The 12636-nt window shown below is 61.8% G+C and overlaps 1 protein-coding gene across 1 annotated transcript; it reads right to left on the bottom strand.

Moving 5' to 3' along the window:
* On the bottom strand, positions 4737-12061 carry FGF3 (fibroblast growth factor 3). Its single transcript, XM_003122421.2, has 3 exons — positions 11842-12061; positions 9468-9571; positions 4737-5111 (listed from the first exon to the last, which is right to left on the bottom strand). The coding sequence occupies exons 1-3, from the start codon at positions 12059-12061 to the stop codon at positions 4737-4739; spliced, it is 699 nt and encodes a 232-aa protein (XP_003122469.2).

The raw sequence follows: 12636 nt of genomic DNA, 5'->3' as shown, positions 1-12636 counted from the left end.
TGCCATGGGGTTCAAAGGGCCGCTGCCAGCAGCTGAAGTTGGTCGTCACCCAGGGACCATCCTCCCTTGCCCAGCAGAGGCAGAGAGGGACAAGCGGGGGTCCCAGGCCAGGGCTCAGGGGCCTGCAGGGGGTGCTTGGTGTGCTGGCCTCACTTAGGCAGTGAGCGGAGCAGGCCTGGGTGTGCAGAACGGCTCACGGCCTCCAAGGCCAGCCGGCCACCTCTCCCTTTAGCTCTGGCCAGGCAGGGGCGACCAGCTGGCCACACCCTAAAGATTTCTTTTCAATTTATTCAGCACTGTTTATTGAACACCTCTGTTGCTCCTTTCAGGTATTGACCTTTGGCCGGAAGGACAATAAGACAGGTATTATCAGGATCCCGAAATCAAGGCACTGAAGCTACTTTTGATTTGATTTTTTTTTCAACCATTTCATCTACTTTTAAGTGTACAATTTTGTGGCGTGAAATATATTCACCATCCTATGTCACTGTCATCACTGTCTGTTCTCAGTACTTTTTCGTCATCCCAAACGCAGACTCTGTCCCCATGAAATACTCACTCCCCATTCCCCTCCCCCGGCCCCCACTGTCAACTTCCTGTCCCCATGGATTTAACTACACTGGGGACCGCCTGCAGGATGTGTCCCTTTCTGCCTCGCTTCTTTCATGGAGCATCATGTCCTCCAGTTTCATCCTCGCTATAGCCTGTGGCAGAATTTCCATCTTCTTCAGGGCTGAATAATATTCCACATAGGAATGGACCCCGTTCTGCTCATCCATTCATCCACCGATGCACACGGCTACTTCCACCTTTTGCTGATTGGATTACAGCTGCTGGGCACTGAAGTGTGCAGATACCCGCTGGCATCCTGCTTTCCCTCCCATGGAACCTGCACCCAGAGGTGGGGTTGCTGGACCACAAGCCTGTTCTATGCTTTGCTTTTCAAGGAACGATTGCCCTGTTCTCCACAGCATCTGCCCATTGTATGGTCCTGCTGTTGCAGGTTCTTGACCCAAAGTCCCAGAGACCCCCAAAGACACAGACCCGTCCATGCCCCTCCCTGCTTCCTCTTCTGCCTCTCCCCCCTTGGCCAGGCAGGTGGGGTGATGGAGGGAGCCTGCTACTCCTGGAGCCTCTGGAAGGCCCTGTCCTAGCTTCGGTGGCCTCAGTTTCACGGAGCAGGAGATGGGGGCCCAGTCTCCAGCTTCTGCCACTCCAGGGCTAAGCAGGAGGGTCCAGGCCAAACACCAAAGGATATTGGGGTCACCAGGCTCCACCCCCCTTCCTGGTTTCCTTTTCCGGGGAGCCCACCTGCTCCCCCCCTCCTGTGCGCAGCCCACAGCCCCTCCCCCATGAGGACTTGATGTTCCATGAAGGAGAGAGGCAGCCATCCGCATAGCGCCTGGCGGTGGACTGGGAGGGCCTGGCGGGCTGGACAGAGCAATGGGAGGAGGAATAAAACTCGGGTGTGGACGAGGATGTGGCCAGAGGTGCCAGGCTGGAATGTCGCCTGGGGCAGAACCCCACCAGCATCAGTGTCCTGCAAATGTGCCAACTGGACAGAGGGAAGCCAGGGCGGCCGGTGGCTCTGAGTGGGTGGACCTCGCTCCCTGCATTGGGGGAAGGGCCCCGTCCAGCAGGGTGCCTGGGCCTCCTGGGGACAGGTGCGTGTCCAGAGGCCGAGTGCAGCAGGACAGAGGCAAAGCCACCTTCCCCATGAACTGGATTTGGGCCCAGAAGCCCTGGCAGCTGGCTGGTCCTCAGCTCCCTCCCAGGTACCAGGTGCCATGGGGCAAATCACGCCTCAGTGTCCCCACCTAGGAGATGGGTGTGTCTGTGGCCCTTGCCACACAGTGTGAGCCCCCCACAAAGTACTCTCGGGTGTAAGGTCTCCCCGAAGTCCCAGGGACAGAGCAGCTGTTAGCGACCTGGACACTGGGGGCTGGATTCCACTGCATTTACTTAGGTGCTTTCAAACTGATGCTAAGTGCTGCTTCTCTTCAGGACTCATTTGCATTGCTTAAAACACAAAAATCTGCAGTCCCGTTTGTTGTGGCTCAGCGCTAACAAACCCAACTAGTATCTATGGCGACACGGGCTCAATCCCTGGCCTCGCTCAGTGGGTTAAGGATCCGGCGTTGCCATGAGCTGTGGTGTAGGTCACAGACACGGCTCGGATCCCGCGTTGCTGTGGTTGTGGTGTAGGCTGGTGGCTACAGCTCTGATTCAGCCCCTAGCCTGGGAACCTCCACATGCTGCAGGTGTGACCCTAGAAAGACAAAAGAAAAACAAACAAACAAACAAACAAAACCCACAGAAAGCTGGTGTTTTCGGAGGGATGGGACACTTGTGAGACCCCTCTGTGGCCCCATCCTCAGCACCCCAAGACCCCCCAAGCCCATGTTAGATGGGCCTGGTGTTGGCAGCATGGTGGACCCCACAGGCTGGTGCCCCCGAACCCTTCCTGACTAGCCCGTGCCTTCAGCCTGGGGGTACCGTCTCCCCTTGTTCATCAGAAGCAGGGCCCCTCCCCTGAGGCCACCTGAGTGGCTGGGCAGGCAGGCCCCCGCCCACTGTATGGACTTGCTCCGGTGGCTATAACAGCACCGCAGACCTGGCGGCTTCACCGACAGAAACGTGTGGTCTCCTGATCCTGGGGGCTGGAAGTCCAAGATCAAGGCGGGGGCAGGGAGAGCCCCCCCTGAGGACTGTCTGTGACGGGGCATCTTGTCCAGGCCTCTCCTCGAACTTGGGCCATCTCTGTCTTCCTTGGTGTGTGGATGCTCCACCCAGCCTCTGCCCTCATCTCCACTTGGCCTTGACCCTGTGCAAGAGGCCGCCCTCGTGGGTCCTCTTCCTACAAGGACACAGTCCCACTGGAGCAGGGCTCACGGGGCTCCAGCATGGCCCCACCCTAGCTTGGTTCCATCTGGCACCACCCTATTCCCACATGAGGCCACATCCCAAGGTACCCAGCAGGTACGGCTAAGACTTCAATATGTGCCTTGGCGGGACGCCGCCATTCAGCCAGTAACTCCCTCCCGACCGCTGCCCCAGATGAAGCTTCTCAGCCTGCAGAGGGGTCACAACTGAGCCAAGAGCAGCCTGTCAGCTGCGGGAGACACACATTCTCTTGCCTAACGAGTTTGCAAAATTCGCCACGACCCCCAAACCTCTCCCTCCACCTCCTCCAGGGACTGTCTGTTCCTGGGGAAGCAGAGAGTCCCGGGGGGCGCGGCACCCCCCCAAAGACATGCGGGACGCGTTGACCTGCTGAGTCGCGGTATGCTCATCTGCAAAACGGACCGAAGGTAGCACCTGCTCGGCTCGGCTCGTTCCGGATAATCCGCAAAGCTCAAGAGGGAAGCCCAGCGTGGATGCTGCATCCTCTGGCTGGAGGTGGGGGATGGGGCGGAGGGACAGTTCCCGGGAACCTGACTCGCCCAGGGGGCTGGTGGCAGGGAACAGCATCCTTGTCCTCATACCCGGCAGCCAAGATTTCCACACGTCGTTGCGCAGGTGCCGGGGCTGAGCTGGGCTCCCTGTGTGTTCGGCTAGTGTGGGTGAACTCCGGGGGCGGGGCAGAGCGCCGAGGTCCCCTGCGGGCACAAGCCCAGGCCACACCCCTCGGCGGGGCTGAGGTGCCCTGTGGGCCCGCCCAGGTGACCCCGCCCACTGCCATTGTTGGGGGAGCAGGTGTGGGGGGCGGGCAGGCAAGGCAGCTGTTTGGCCACCTACGGGCTGTGGATTCCAGCGAGTCCACAGCACCTCTCTGAGCCTCAGGCAAAGGCAGGACTGCCCAAGGCCCTGGTGGGGGGAGCGAGGACGGAACTCCCAGGCCTGCAGCTGCGACGCTCCAATGTCTCCACGGAGACGACCACGGCTTCACGATGGAGGGGTTTTTGGATTTCTAAGCAAAGTAAATCTCTCGTCCTCTCTCCACACGTGTGCCTATCGGCGCACAACCAGAAAAACACACACACACACACACACAAGGAAATTTACAAACACACGTGGGCGCGTGCAGACACTCAGGGGAATTGACACACACACACACACATGCATTATCCTCTTCTTTTCATCGATGCAAACCATCTCTTGGTGTGCAAAGATATAACTTTCAAAACCAGGGGATTAAAACGCGTCTTTAGACCAGTTTCTCAGAACACAATCTTACATCTTCAAACATGGATTTGGCACAGACTCTGCCATCATCACAAGCAAAGACGTTCGCGTTAAACTGCAAGTGTGTCCTCAGGCTGCATCATCGTCTGTTAAATAACAGTGGAATAAAATACTTTCATGTTTTGAGCACCCCCCGACCCCCGCGGTCCCACAGTGGTACCCCCGGGAGATGCATCCTAGACTGGGACTCTGGGCCTCAGGGGGAGCTTCCGTGAAGGGCATTCCTGGCCAACCTAAACCCCCAGTCTTGGTTGAAAGCAGCTCCCTCTGAGCCACAACTCGGGCCCCTAGCTCCAAAGCGATCCTTGTTTGAGAGAAGCAGGGAGGGTTGAGTACGTGTTCCATTGGCCCTGGAAAGGGCAGCCAGCCTGGCGTGGGAAGGGGTGGGGCAGGGAAGAGTCTGGAGTGGACCCCTGGGTGCACAGGGTCAGCTTTGATCATGGACACGAGGCATCCGTCGGCTGGTCCACACCCTCCAACCAGATGGCGGGAGCCCCGAGCCCAGCCGTGGGGCCAGGACCCTCCAGGCCTCGGCTCCCCAGGGGCCGGGGCTAAGCTCGGCCTCCCCGGCCCTGCTGCCGCCCCCGCTGTGGCTGCCGCCGCTGCCTGGGTTGGGCGGCCCTGCCGGGTGGCCTGGACAGGCCACCGCGGAACCCGGCCGAGCCCTGGAGCAGCCGCACCATCTCGTGGTCCTTGTGGTCCAGCACGCGCGGCAGGAACAGCGAGGACTTCTGCGTGCGGCGCGTCTTGAAGCCCCTGCGGGGCCGGCCCTTGCCGTTCACCGACACGTACCACAGTCTCTCGGCGATGGGCTGGCGCTGGGCCCCGCGTCCACCGGGCACCGTGCGGTACAGCCGGGAGGCGTAGGTGTTGTAGCCCAGCTCGTGGATGCGTTCCACGAACTCGCACTCGGCGTTGTAGCTCTCCTGAGGGGCGGGGGGGGGGTCACGGTCAGGGGCGCAGAGGCCACCAGGATGAGGCTGGGAGGGAAGCACCGTGGGGCATGTCTCTTGGCAGGGGTGTGTGTCCGCCTGGGACAGGGTGGCGGATGGGGGTCCCCGCCCCCTCGAAGGGACAAAGGTGCAAACTCAGGACCAAAGGCTCTTTCACCGGTGTCCCCCAGGGGCTGCTGCGGGGGCTCTCCAGTCGGGGTCGGGGTGCGGGAGGGGCAGGTTTGCCTCATGCCAACCCAGCTGAGGCTTCGGTCCCAGCTGTAGGTGGGCGGGCATGCCAAGGGCCACCCCCACAGTGCTCCCCTCCCCATGCTGGGCCAAGGACAGGGCTGGGGCTCAGGGCAGAGGGACTGGCTTTCCCTCCCCGGACTGGCCACGGACAAGCGCAGAGGAGTCCCGGTCTGTCTCCATCTGCAGGGAAGGAGGGCAGCTACTCAGCGTGGGTGGCCCATGGAGCCACAGGCCCATCCTCAGAGGTCACAGGCCATTTGGGACCAGACCCAGAATTGGGCAGCACGTGACCCAGAGGGACCTCAGCAAGAAGACGCCCAGCATCTCTTCCCGGTGACAGGGGAGCCCAGTGGCGGGGCAGAGAGCTTCGGCTGAATTGGGGGTGGCTGTCCCCGCGACCCCCCCCCACTCTCTGGCCCCTCGAGGATGCCCAGGGGTCCTTGGGTATGAGTGGCATTGCTGCTGCCCAAGGCCAGCTTCCAGACCTTCTAGATGGGGAGACTGAGGCCCAGGTGTGGGGCCAGACCCCAGATCACAGCGGGAGCCGATGCCATTATGGCCTGTGCCCACCCCCTGCACACTGTGGGTCGGGCTGGGCTGAGTGGTGGGGGCAGGGCAGAGCTGCCCCTCCCCCTCCCCCACCGTGGGGCATATGGCTTTACTGTCCTACCCCTCCCCCACCACTTTCCTGATAAAGGTTCTCTGAGAAACTCTGCGGCCCCTCTGTCCCAGGGAAGGTACATTCCCCAGGCTAAGCCCTCTAGCCCAGGAGTTCTGGTGAGCTTGCTCTTTGCTAGGGACACTTGAGAACAATTGAAGGGGCACAGTCCTGGGGTCCCCAAAGGGGAGAGACTCAGGCCCTACAGAAGGGGATCTGGGCTGGCACAGCACGTGTTTGTACCTTGTAGGGGTCCCTGGGTGGGGGGGCTTGAGATGACCTGGGAAAAAGGCATCACAGACTCCTTTGACAATGGTTCCCAATGCCCGTCCTGTCCCTGCTGTCCCACCCCAGAACCCCAGGCCCTTTGCTTCACATGGGTCACACCCAGAGTCACCCGATCCCAGGCTCCACCTGCCGAAATTCTCCTTGTTGCTTTCAGGTCCCGACCCAGGAGGCTGCTCTTCCTTCCCAGGTTTGCCTGTGCTGGGAGATGCTCCAGACAAGCTGGGTGGGGGGCGGGGTGGGGGTGGGGACCCGCAGGGGTTGCCCAGGGAGGGCACACACCTTCCCAAGGAGGTGAGATTTGGAGAGAGTCACTAGGGAGAGGACAACATTTTCTAGTGGACACTTTGGGGCAGGAGCACTCCTGGCCGTGACAGCACCTGCCTGGGGAAGGCAGGGAAGGGTGGGCAGCAGGGCTTGCTCTGGAGAATGGAGGGGCCCTGAGCCTGGCGTGGGGGCATGGCCTATGGAGTGATGGTGGGAGGTGGGAGCAGAGGTGGTCTGGGTCACTCCTCCGTGGGCTGAGCTAAGGAATCCGGGTGATAACTCGTGGGTGGCGGGGAAGTCCTGGTGGCTCCTCCATGCCTGGATGTGCAGTTTAGGAAGACTGCTAAGTATATACCCAGCAGAGAGTGACCCACGGTAAATGCCCAGGACACTGACGAATGGAAGAATGAATGCCAGGCGGATGGATGGACGGAAGGATAAGTGGAGAGACGGACGGATAGAGGTGGACGGATGGACGGGGTGGCTGGATGAAGGGAAGGAGACAGGCGGGATGGAGGGAAGGTGAATGGGCTGGAGGAGGAAGACCCTGAAAGCCAGTGGCTGGGACCCAAGGCTGTTGTGACAGTCCAGCCAGGAGGTGATGAGGACCTGGGTTACAGGGGCACTGGCCACAGGGACAGGGCAGAGGGAGGTGGGGACTGAAGAGAGATATTCAGAAGGTATCTTCAAGGACCTGGAGAGGAACTGAGTGTGGGGCTGAGGGGGAAGGAAAGGTCTTCCATGGCTCCCAGCTGACCCTGGGCTTGAATGAGTGGCTCATGATCATGGCACAGGAGTCGGGGAGCTGCTGAGTTCAGTTGAGGTGTGCTGCCCTCTTCCAGGGGTCTCTGAGCTGCAGGACATTTTGGGGGGAATCTATAACTCAGAAGGGAGGTCAGAGCTGGAATTGGGGGCTGTGAGGGTGCAGTGGCCACGGACCCACAGAGTAGATGAGGAGCAAGGTGACGGCCAAGACCAGGGACCTGAGACAGCCGAGAAGCAGGGCAGTGGGACCAGCACTAGCAGGCAAATGGGTGGTGCCCAGGATGGAGACAAGGAGCGGCAGGTGGCAGGGATGGCACCCGGGCTACCGCACCTCCCAGGCTGCCTGTGAAGCGGTGAGATCTTCCCTGCCAGGTGCTCTAGAAGGTTCCCTACCATCCAGTTAGACCTCCTGGCTCTCCCAGGTGGGCCAAGAGCCTCTCCTCCTCTGTCTCCAAGGCCATTGCTGTCAGGCTCAGGGACAGACACCACAGGGAGATTTCTGTCCCTCTGGGACCCCCCAGGGCATGCTTTGTCCTGGTCCTGGGTGTCCCATACAAGAGATGGCAGAGGCTTGAGGCATCCCCTCCTGAGGCAGCCCTACCTGCCCCCGCTGTGAACTTGCCCGGTGTGAACCTGCCCCTCTCTGCACCATCACTGCAGGCGGAGCAGGCATCCCCTCCATAAGGGAGGGGAGCAAACGTGGGTGGTCTGAGACCATTTCGGGAACAGAAATTCAGTTCTGCTCACTTGGCACCAGGGGCACAGGGCCAGAGAGGGCTGGAAAGGCACCGTCCACTCAAGGAAAAGTCAGAGCAGACCCCGAGCTAAGGGCCCAGCCTTGTAAACCACAACTGGTGTTTGCAGTGTCTAGAGGCTGGGCACCCAGGAGTCCCTCCTCTCAGACACGGCTTCCGTTAAGTGGCCCCTGGGCCACGGAAAACAAAGGGCGAGATTCCAACTTCTGCATTTTTCCTTTAGCAAAGCTGTGGAAAAGCCGCGGCAAAATGGTTTCCTTAAAGGAAGATGTCCCTGCAATTGTTTTTAAGCCACACCCGTGGTGTGGGAAAGTTCCTGGACCAGGGGTTGAATCCAAAGCTGCAGCTGTGACCTACACCACAGCTGCAGCAATGCTGGATCCTTTAACCCACTGCACCGGGTCGGGTATCAAGCCCATGCCTTGGCAGTGACCCAAACTGCTGCAGTCTGATTCTTAACCCCCCGTGCCACAGTGGGAATTCCATTCCCTGCAACTCTTGCCCGCGCTTTGCCCGACCTCAGAGCAGCAGGGAAATGTGGGTGTATTTCCCCTGCAAATGCACATGAACGGGCAATGCCAGGGGCACAGAGATGGTCCTTGGCTGTGCCGTCTACGGGGCATGTGCATGGAAAACCTCTCATTGCTGGCGGAGTATCAGCTGGACTGCATGTAATGACTTGTTGGAGGCAGCAAATTTCCTCGTACATGTATTTTACTCCAAGTATCCCTGTATCCCCTGCCCTTGGAAGTGGGACACTGCCAATGCCCAGGCAGGCACAGGACCCTTTTTGTTGTGGATCCCCAGGTGGAAATGGGTTCCAAACCTGTGTGCCTGGGACCTGGGTCCATCTCCCTTCCTCTAGGTTCCCTCGCATGAACTAAGCTCTTGCCTTTCCACCCTTGGGAAGGTCTGACTGTGCCGTGCCCTGCTTCCCCTCCCCTGCCCGTCCTCCCTCCCAGGAAAGCCTGGGCAGGGCACCCAAGAGCTTTTGCCCAATGCACACGTTTGTTCCATCCCAAGCCTCATGAAGGTTCAGTTAAGTTGGTAGAAATTTGGAGGACAATGTCTCCTCTGCACTCAGCTAGCTGGAAGGTGACCACAAAACCCCTGGAGGAACGCAGACTAACCCGACAGCACCAGAGAACACAGGACACATCGACCGCCCAGCCTGCAGCCGCTGCTAACTAAAGTAGCCATCAGAGTCCTGGGTGAGAAGCCATAGGTCCCGGGGTTCTGGCCCCAGCTCAGGTCCTGCACGTCCCTGGTCAGAGCATTCTACTGCCCCGTCCCTTCTGTCCTCAGAGGGGACGCTCAAGGGAGAGGGCTGCTCCATCTGTGCCTCTGGACATGAAAGACCGGACTCACCGAAGCGTAGAGCCGTCCCCTCTTGTTCATGGCCAGGTAGCGTCCGGAGAATAGCCCCTTGATGGCCACAATGCCCACTTCCACCGCTGTTATCTCCAGAATACCTAGGAAGAGTTGGGAAGGCTCGTCACTCTCTCTGTCTCCCACGGAGCCCAGAGGTGAAGGCTGAATGCCACCTGGTCGTGCCCAAAGCCAAGTCCAGCTTGGGGAGGGCGTAGGGGTGGTGAAGGCAGCAGAGGCCCCAGGGTGGTGCCTTTGGAAGTTCAGGAGAGGGGGAAACCCCTGGTGGGGGGGGGGGAGCCACAGGAGGAGCAGGAGGGAAGGCTTCTGCAAGGAGGATTATTCAAACTTGGAGGAAAATAGTAAATAAAACTAACACTTCTCCATGCTGACTCTGTGGAGGACGCAGAGCCCCTCGGAGCCTCGCAACCACCAGGCCAGCTAGTTCCAAGGACAGACAAGCAAGCCGAGACTGACTCGCCCAAGACTACAACGCAGGTGTTTGATCCAGCGTTCAAATCCTCACAGCAGAGGCCAGCATCTGGGCTCCCCAGGTCACTGCCGGCCCCGGAAAGCCAGTGGAGGTCGGGGAGAGAGAGCTGGGCCCTTAGCGAGGTGGGTTGAAAATAGAATCCACCAGTACATTGAGGCAATGGATCTGGGCAGGAGATAACTAACAGTCTCCGGCCAGAGTGCAGGTTACAGGATGTTGGCAGGAAGCCTGGTTAGACTTGGGAGCTCACAAGGGAAGCCACCTGTGCTCACCCACTCCCCTATGTCTATAAGAAACTTTGTGTCCCCTAATGCCTTCTTTTTGGACTGGAAAGCACCTTTTTTTTTCTTCTTCTTTCCTCTTTTTTCAGGCGACTGCAACAAAGCCGGGGGTGGGGCCATTGTCCACCAAGGGGTGGCTGGGGCATCCCTCCAGGGCCGGCCCCTTTGGGCTTGCGCCTGGATCCCAGCGCATCAGCGATCACAAGGCCCAGACGCGGGCCGCCAGGGGCTTGCCCAGAGCGAGGGTGCGTGAAGAATGCGCGCCTCTCGCTCCCGCTCCCGTGAGATTCGGGCAGGGGGATTCCGCGGCGCCCGCCTGAGGACCAGAGAAGGGCGCGTCTGGATGCTCGACAGGGGCGGCTGCGGGCGCGCGCCCTCCTCTGCCTCCGGGCTGCCCGCCTTGGTTGCATCAAGAGTTTGGATGCTCTGCCACTCCGAGGGGGAGACTGGATTTGGGGAGACCCGAGGTGTCGCTAGGAGGCTATAGCACAGGCGCCCCCGCAGCCCCGTCCTGGGCGCCGGGGCGCCCCCGGGAACATTTGGCCCTCACCGCGCGGCTCCCGGCGCGTCTTCCGAAGACGCCCTCGCAGGGCTGCAGCTTTCCTGAGCAGGCAGCGTATTCCCGCCGCCGCCTTGAATCCACCGCACCGTTTCCTCCGCCCGGGGCGGGAGCAGAGCGTGGGTCTCCTAGCCACACGCCCACGCTCCCCACTGAGTTCCTGCCTGGTCCCGAGCTCTGGCCTCCCGCTCTCCACCGAGCCCAGCGGCCAGGAGTCCTACCCCACTCCCACCCCCACCTCCGGCTTTGCGCTCCCGAAGGAGGGCCCGGCGACAGCCCAGGTACCCGCAGCCAGAGGAGCCAAACCTTGGAGCCTCGCGCGACTCCGGCTCGAGCGCGGTCCGGGAGCGGGTCGTGGCTGCGGGGCGGGATCAAAGGGTATCTGCGCCCCCAGATCCAGGCAGACACCCCTGCGAGTTCCTAGCGCGCAAGTCGTGGTCCCCCACCCTGGGTCGGACTCCCCCGCTGCCTGTCGCTCTGCAGCCTGGGGACACGATTCTCTACCCGCGCGGCCGCCTCTCGGGAGCCCCGCTTTCTCCGCGAGAGCGACTTCTGCGCAAAGGCGGCGCAGGGCGGCGGCGAGCCGGGAGGGCAGAGGGGATGGCCGGGCGCCCCGGGGTCGGCAGGAGGAGGAGAAGTCGTCAAAACAATAAAGAGGATGAAAAACGCCTTGTCCAGCTCCTTTTCTCCGAAAAACCCAAAGGGCTCAAACTTGTCAGGGCCGCGGAACCCAGCCGAGCGGGGAGGCCCCGGGGCCACCTACCGCGTCCCTCCTCGGACGAGCGGGCGGGGCGGGGAGGTGGCAGACGACCGGGCCAGCTGGCCCGACAGTGGACAGCCGCCGCCCGAGCCCTCTTCGGACGTGACCCGCCCTTCCCCCGCCCCCATTTAGGACGAGGAGACTAGGGGACCCCGGCGGTCTCCCTCTGGCTGCAGAAGTGGTGCGCTTTCCCGGGCACTCTTCGCGCACCGACCCCTCCTGGGCATCGCTCCTCCCCGGGGGGGGGGGGCCGCGCGGCGCCTCGGGGGCTGGACACTCACTGTAGACGCTGTTCTCTAGGCTGCCGTTGACGCGGCCGCTCGGGTGCAGCTGGAGGTGGTACTTGGTGGCGCAGTAGAGCTTGCGGCGCCGGGGCGCCCCGCCGAGGTGCTCGTAGACGCCGCCTCGGCCGCCCGCATCGCGCCGCAGCCGCGCCCCGGGGCCCGCGGCCGGCCAGCCGGGCTCCAGCAGGCTGAGCAGCAGGAGCCAGATCAGGCCCATCGTGGCATCGCGCCCGCCCCGCGGCGGCGGCGGCTGCAGGCGAGCGCGGCGCCCATGGAAGAAGAGACGGCAGCGGAGCCCCGGCGAGGTGCTCGGAGCCGGCTCCCGCGCCTGGCGGTGCCGACTCGGGCTCCGCGGAGTGGGGGGAGGGGAGGGCAGGGGAGGGGCGGGGAGGGAGGGAGGGGGAGAGATAGCGAGCGAGCGAGCGAGATCCTTTAATTTTCACCCAGGATCGGGTGAAATTTCCGTTGCTGGGCAAAGAGCTGAAAGAAAAGACGGTGCGGCAACAAAAGGCCGACGTGGTCCCCAGGCGGAGGCGCGGGAGGGGCGGGAGGCTGGCTGGGCGGGTGCGGAGCCCCGCGGGGCGCGGGGTTCGGGCCGGGCGCCGCCCGCGCACGCTTAGCCCCCAGTGCGCCGCCGTCGAGCCGCGGCTCCGCTCCGCCGCGCGCCCCGCGCCCCCGCGCGCCCTCCGGGCTCTGAAAGGTCCCTTCCCCGCCCCTCCCCGCCCCCTCCCCCAGACCAATTATGCCTCCGAAAATTATAGACCGAGGCCTCGAGGCGGCCGCCCCAGGCCC

The sequence above is a fragment of the Sus scrofa genome, chromosome 2, assembly GCF_000003025.6.
Source record: "Sus scrofa isolate TJ Tabasco breed Duroc chromosome 2, Sscrofa11.1, whole genome shotgun sequence".
NCBI lineage: Eukaryota > Metazoa > Chordata > Mammalia > Artiodactyla > Suidae > Sus > Sus scrofa.
This window is presented reverse-complemented; position numbering and strand designations above follow the sequence as displayed.